General features: G+C 39.2%; 1 protein-coding gene across 1 annotated transcript in view; it reads right to left on the bottom strand.

Moving 5' to 3' along the window:
- The window catches only part of LOC107707769 (transcription termination factor 2-like), a 17,901-nt gene that overhangs the window by 5,703 nt on the left and 4,821 nt on the right, over positions 1-7,377 (bottom strand). The window contains 10 exon segments of the mRNA XM_016511870.1: positions 1,280-1,450; positions 1,534-1,670; positions 2,859-2,938; positions 3,043-3,134; positions 3,332-3,485; positions 4,481-4,665; positions 4,798-4,903; positions 5,759-5,909; positions 6,069-6,167; positions 6,704-6,785. Of these exon segments, the coding sequence (XP_016367356.1) occupies positions 1,280-1,450; positions 1,534-1,670; positions 2,859-2,938; positions 3,043-3,134; positions 3,332-3,485; positions 4,481-4,665; positions 4,798-4,903; positions 5,759-5,909; positions 6,069-6,167; positions 6,704-6,785 (1,257 nt within the window).

Raw genomic sequence — 7,377 nt, 5'->3', positions numbered from 1 at the left:
CGTCTCACTGACACATTTCTTGAGAAGCTGATGTGTGATCTCTCCTTAGTACTCGTGGCCAGTAATGCTAAAGTGAAGTAGTTTTACTTTTCTGTAGTTTTTCAATGGCTCTCGGTCATACCGACGACATTACCTGAGCAGTAAATGGCTGCGCATTTATTGCATGGACAGAGCAAAAATTTAAGTGTCTAAAGCATACGCAGTTCCATTGAATGATAAATGTGTTTTAACAATGTCGTTAAACCAAATATACGAAGGAAACTGTTAAAATAACCACAACATTAACAACAACTTTGAAATAAGAGCGCGAGGTTTATCTGATAATCAGATGCATGAAAGTAGCGTTTGTTGCTATAGCAAACAGACATCGGGAGCGTTTTCTTTCAGAATCATCATTCGCAGATGGAGAGGAAAAGCTAAATAGCTACTATAGTATTTTATTTTATGAAAATGAGATGAAGTTTTCGCAATGAAAGAGAAGTGATCTCGCGCTCATAGAACTTAAGACGTGCCAGGTTATATCTGCAGCTAAGCTGAATAAACAGCAGAATGAACTGAAACGTTAACACAACACATAAAATGTATGAATGATGCAGTGCTAATGGACATATCAAGAGATAAGAAAATAATTCCTTCTAAAAAATAATAATAATAATACCTACATACATAGGCCTACATAAAAGTATTGTATTTGACATTTCGGTCACTTCTGAAATGATGGCTACACCCCTGGTGTGACAAAATGTTAGCCTATATAATACTTTTAAAGCTCTTTTTAAAAATCTTGGCTTACATAAATTTTTACGTATGCCATGTCATGCCATAGCATCATTAAACTATCATCTAACAATGGACAAAAGGGTTTAGTTTTTTTTTCTCTAACCATAAAGGCTGCTGTGTAATTTGCCCCCTGACTAAGCATTTAAATAATTTAGGGGAAGCATTTAAATAATCCTGTGAATGCACTTAAAGAATGCAGAATCGAATCGTTAATCGAATCGAATCGAATTTAATTGTGAATCGAATCGTTGTGAATTAGCAAAAATCGTTCTTGAATCAAACTGAAAACCTATGAATCGTGAATCGAATCGAATCGCTGTTTACCCAAAGATTCACAGCCCTAATTTCATTGTATTGAAGCAGCTTTCTTCTCTTCTGAAATGGTCTCTTCCCTGGAAGTTACTCAATTAATTTGCTCAAAGCATTATGGGGCGTAGGAAAAAGGTGGATACTGGAGGGGGAAAAAAGGATACATCAGGATGCAGGAGAGGATGTTCACCTTAGTGCTTTCACGAGTGTCCTGGAAGAGCTCAGAGGAGAAGCGGTTGCCGTTGAGGGACACAGTGTCTTTAGGGTCAGAGTCTGAGGGCTCAGACAGAGATAGAGCACACAGCTGCTCTTCTAGAGACAGAGCTACACCATCCCCCTGCAGCTCAGACTGATCCAGAGTCTGGAAAAAATACACATTATACATAGTGTGTCAGTACGTGAAAGTGTGTAATAAGAGTGTGTGACACAGAGAGGGAACTTCACCTTCTTGAGCAGAGACGGGTGACAGCAGCACTGCCTGAGACGCAGCAGCAGTGAAAGGATGTGGATGGTGTTGGAGGCCTGAGGCTGCTGAGAGGAAGACAGCGGTTCCTGCGGAGACATCCCGAACTCTCGTGCAACTGAGACACAAACAAGCTCTCAATTACCTTCTTTCCCTTTATTGGTAAATGAACATTCCCACACAAGTCCTGAACTACACTCACTGGCCACTTCATTGGGCAAATTTGAAGGCTGCATCCTTCAAAGAATGCAGACTTGGGGCCACGCAAAGGTTGGACTGAGCTTTGTTAAAAGGCATGGTCTAGCCCAGTGGTTCTCAATTCCAGTACTGGGGACCCACTGCTCTGCACATTTTCTATGTTTGTCTTATCTGACACACTCAGTTCAGTTCATGGATCTCTCTCATCAGAATGGGGAAGAAAGGCAATTTAAGTGACTTTGAATATGGCAAGTTTGTTGAACTGATCAGAGTAGTTCAGAAACTGCTGATCTACTGGGGTTTTCACACACAACCACCTCTACGGTTTACAGAGAATGTGCCGGGGAAAAAAAAATAAAAAATCCAGGGAGTGGCAGTTCTGTGGGCGAAAATTACTTGTTAATGCCAGAAGTCAGAGGAGAATGGCCAGACTGGTTTGAGCTGATAGAAAGGCAACACTACCTAAAATAACAAATTGTTACAACTGATGTACACCGAAGAGCATGAATGCACAATACATTGTACTTTGAAGCAGATACAGCAGCAGAAGACCACACCAGGTGCTATCAGCCGAGAACAGGAAACTAAGGTTACAATTAGCATGGGCTCACCAAATTAGGACACGGTTGCCTGGTCTGATGAGAATTCATGGATCTATGCCTTGTATCAATGGTTCAGGCTGGTGGCAGTGATGTAATGGTGTGTGGGGTATATTTTCTTGGCACATTTTGGGCTTAGTGAAGGATTTAATGAATATGTGAAGTACATTTGACCCTTTGGGGCTTGCCATAACAGGTTTATGTACACTGGGAGCACATGTTGGATTTAGTGAGAAAATTATTTACATTCAATAAACAAAGGCTATTGTACTGAACCAAAGAAAAAAGCTCAGTTATTTAGTGAGAAGGAGGCAGAGGCTGCAAGTCCACACAGAGATTCAGTGGTTAATCCTCACAGCATTAAAATGCTCACTTTTAGAACATACAACTGAAACTTAAGACTGAAAATGTGAGACTAGCTTAATTTAGAAAAATAGAATGCTATCAAATGCTCATTAACTGTAAATAACTCAATCCTTTGCTTACAGTATGTGACAGAGACTGCTTACCTTTCTCAAAAGGATTACTACTGTCCCCCTTTTTAGTGTTTCCTTCCTCATGTCTCTTAAGATAGTTCTGCAGTGTGGACCTGGGGAGAAAAAAAAACAAGACAATCACACCATGCATGCAAAACATCAAGAAATGGAAAGTACTGAATATGCAAATAGATGGATGTTCAGTGAGATGATATACCTGGACTGTGCAAACACAACATCATATACAGCTTGTTCATCTTCAGAGAGCTTCAACCTGTGAACCTCACAGGTCCGATCAGGCAGAGACACCTGAAACAGAAGCACAAACGTTTCAGGATTCCTCAGGTTAACAATACATTTCCATGAATTAGTGTCATTTGTGATTGCGGCTAACTTCCATATTAATTTCCAGACCTGGAAGCCACAGATTAAAATATCCCTGATATTTCCAGCTTTTCAATCACTTCAAAGCTATGGGAAATACACATTGAGTTTTGTGTGTGTACCAGTGGTTTTCCAGTAGCATCTAGCTGATCTTTGGTCCTGCGAAGCATCAGAGCTCTGGTGAGGATGTTCAGTCTCTCTCCACCTCTCTTTGAGCCATTATCCACCTGAGCCTTCCACAGCTTATACTCATCAAACGGAGAGCATCTCAGAAACCTGCAGAGCATGTGCAAAAACAACAGCAGTTCAAATACATAAAACACTATGACATTAAGTGTGTCGAGTTGTTACAGCTTTGTGCTGCAAATTGTTGAACTTTTCAAGACAACAGATACTGGAATGATGGCATAAATGCAGTTCAGCTAAACTATGATACATCTTAATATGAAATGCATGTAGCTTCCACATGTATTTGAAGTCCGAGACATTTTACACATTACTCTCATTGTGCATGTTGTGCCCAAAACCATGCACCATTTTTTACATGTCACATTGCCATGTGAGGAAAGAGTGAAATTTATTGTATTCAGACAGCTGTAGACAGTACTGAGCAGTGTGTGGCCTTACATACATGTTGTGTCCTGACCTATGGAAAACACTTAAAATCAGATATGCCTGTTCAGACTGAGACAAACGGAGTTCCTCAGATCGAACAATAGAGCACTTCGCCAAATGCATAAAGAAAAAAAACATCCCCAAAAAAAATCTGATATTAATTGGATTTCAAACAACGTGTGTAATATGAAATGCATGTAGCTTCCACATGTATTTGAAGTCCGAGACATTTTACACATTACTCTCATTGTGCATGTTGTGCCCAAAACCATGCACCATTTTTTACATGTCACATTGCCATGTGAGGAAAGAGTGAAATTTATTGTATTCAGACAGCTGTAGACAGTACTGAGCAGTGTGTGGCCTTACATACATGTTGTGTCCTGACCTATGGAAAACACTTAAAATCAGATATGCCTGTTCAGACTGAGACAAACGGAGTTCCTCAGATCGAACAATAGAGCACTTCGCCAAATGCATAAAGAAAAAAAACATCCCCAAAAAAAATCTGATATTAATTGGATTTCAAACAACGTGTGGTTTAGATAAGGATTGTATACATCAAAAGGCATGTTTTTTTTTCTCTCCAGGCTACACAAAAACAAAATGGATTTCAATGCCAAAAATGCTTTTTGCTGCCTTATGCCCACACATACTTGATCAGTGAATACATATCCAGCAGGTTGTTCTGAATGGGGGTTCCAGTAACAGCCCAGCGGGATCGGGCCCGCAGCTTACACACCGCCATAGACGTCTGGACTTTAGGGTTCTTAATGTTGTGAGCTTCATCAAGAATCACACGGGCCCAGGCAACACGTAACAGAGGAGGCAGGTCTGTGGCCTAAGACAAGAAGAAAATAACTTCTTAAAACAACCTCTCAGTGGTGCTCAGACAACAAAACATGACCAAGCCCTCAAACAACATCTCAGCTAATTAAATGAATCATTAAGATGTTGAGATCACTATTCATACCACATGATCAGAGTCCTTAGAGGGTTTCTCTGCATCCTCCTTCTGCACTGGGATCTCCTTAGAGACCAGACTGTATGTGGTGATCACAACATCATGCTCAGCAAGGCTGGTGGAGACACAGATTGGAAAGAGAGGATGAGAGATTAAACAAGATGACAAGCAAAAGAAAAAGTGAGACACAAAAAGACAAAACAAATCTATGTGAACAATTGCAACAATTATGTAGTGACCTTAAAAAGTATTTAGACATTTACAAACGTATGAATGCCACTGCATTATGAAAAAATATCAAACAACTAATAACTAAGTTATCTTTGTTTTAAAATAAATGTAGTAAAACCTTGAAAGGAACTAACTTCACAGATCCACTAAAAATACATTTGGGACCAGGTAAATGGATGGACGGTCAGACAAAATCATGTCACATAGTTTGATATTTTGTCGCCATTCTCAAGCCCGCTGCCTCTGCTCACTCTAGGCCGCCGCCGATCACTCTAGGCCGCCGTGTGTGACGCTGTGTTTGTGAAAGCGAAACTACCTTGTTTGGCCTTCCAAAAATGGACATGACTAGAAATCAGTGGTTAAGTTGTATTTACAACACGGTTCCAGAACACTTCAACCCAAATATTCAGATGTGTGCAGCACATTTTATGGAAGACCGAATATCGGAAATGTGTTTAAAAATCATATCACCGTTATTGAAAAAAATTATATCGTGATACATATTGATATTGAATTATTGTCCAGCCCTACACCAAATACACAAAATAATGTTCTTTTTAGCAACATCATATGACCCCTTTAACGTAATAGCAATTTTAAGTGCAACTGAAGTGTCCAAGTAATTTCTGGCACCACTAAATGTATAGCACTCAGACAACGCGTGTTTTGCTAAATGCTTCACAGATACATGCGTGTATGATCTGTCTGTTGTTGGTGTGTATGTAAGTGTGTGGCCTACACGCTTGAACTCCTCTGTCGGTTGGGGCCATGGTACAAATAAACACTGAGGCGGCTACTCTTCACACGCTTGTCAATCTCTTTCTTCCAGTGATGGACCAGAGAAGCAGGACAGATTATCAATGTCCCCTGAGAAGTCACTATGGTTGAATCTGAGGATGATAATTATGACACATACAATCTTGAATCTGTTAAGAGTATGCAACAGCCTTGAGGACAGCAGACACGGCAGAAAGCTCTAATCAGATAAAACACACAAACATACACAAACAGATTGAAGATCTAAGATGTGAGCTATTAATCAGTGATACCATTTTTTGAGATCCATTCCTCCAGTTTTTCATCCTTCTTCTTCTGAGACAGAATGAGGGAGATCATTGTGAGGGTCTTTCCCAGGCCCATGTCATCAGCTTAAAAAATAATGAATAAAAAGAAATTTCAACATCGAAATTCCAGTTTTTTTGTTTTCATTTTTTTCCCTCATTTGCTGTTATAAATTATCCCCATTATGACAACTTCGGTCTCTAAAAACCCTGTAAATGTGAAAAGTGTATATAGACTTTTAATTTAATAGTGGAGAGTGAACTGAATCATATGTAGTTTAACAATAGGCTTCAGGAGTTTTCCTGCATTATAATTGATTATTACATAGCTCAGGCAATTTCCGTTAAACCATAAACTCAGGCAACCATTTTTCTACATAGCTCAGTTGGTTGCATTTCTCTCATATCACTTTTTTCCATTTAACAAAAAAACTAAAATCAAGATTTATTGTCCACTCTTTTATTTGGCAATCATCCATGTAACAGGTGAGATAACATTGCAAATCTCTCACAGGGTGATATAAAACACCTCTGCGTCACAATGGGGACCTGATCATTCCGTCAGGGATTATGTATCTTAAATTAAAAACATCAATTCATCTTATAGGAGTACTGAGTATTACCCAAAATTCCTCCACATGGTTTCTGTGTCTCTCTCCACAGCAGCCAGGCCAGAGCTCTCCTCTGATGAGGCAACAGCTCTACCTTGTGAAGCAAGATCATCATGACACAGTTATAGTTATAATGATATAAACGATGTAAAGTGACTTTTACAGTTTATACTATCTTACTAACTAAAACTGTTATTTAACCATTACAATAATTGCACAAAAATGTAAAACTAACAAATCATGCTAATCTCTCTTAAAGCTGTTTCCCAAAAAAGTTTCCAACACTTTAAAAATGGGGACGATATATACCATATACTCACCAACAGGGTTTGAAATTAACACCCGCAAAATGCGGGTAAAAATCAGTTGTGGCGGGTAACGCTGTTAAATAACTAGCCAATTTGGCGGGTTACTTTTCGTAAGTTATGTTCACTCATTCATTTCTTGGGGAAGTTCATGCAAGCCAAATCTGCGCAGGTTTAGCGCAAATACTGAACTCGTGAGACATCATGACATTATCGAGTATATTGCAAAAAACAAACAAAACGCACCTACAGAGGCACGCATAGGACAATACGGTAGTTAATCAATATCGCAGGAAGAGTGCCGTTTTTTCTTAAATCAGCATGGTTACAAATGTGATATTGATTTTATACAACGGTTCAATAAAGAATAAGTTACTATCA

Source organism: Sinocyclocheilus rhinocerous, unplaced genomic scaffold, assembly GCF_001515625.1.
Source record: "Sinocyclocheilus rhinocerous isolate Xijiao unplaced genomic scaffold, SAMN03320098_v1.1 scaffold4099, whole genome shotgun sequence".
Taxonomy (NCBI): domain Eukaryota; kingdom Metazoa; phylum Chordata; class Actinopteri; order Cypriniformes; family Cyprinidae; genus Sinocyclocheilus; species Sinocyclocheilus rhinocerous.
The sequence above is the reverse complement of the archived record's forward strand: the minus strand, read 5'-3'. Positions and strand labels throughout refer to the sequence as shown.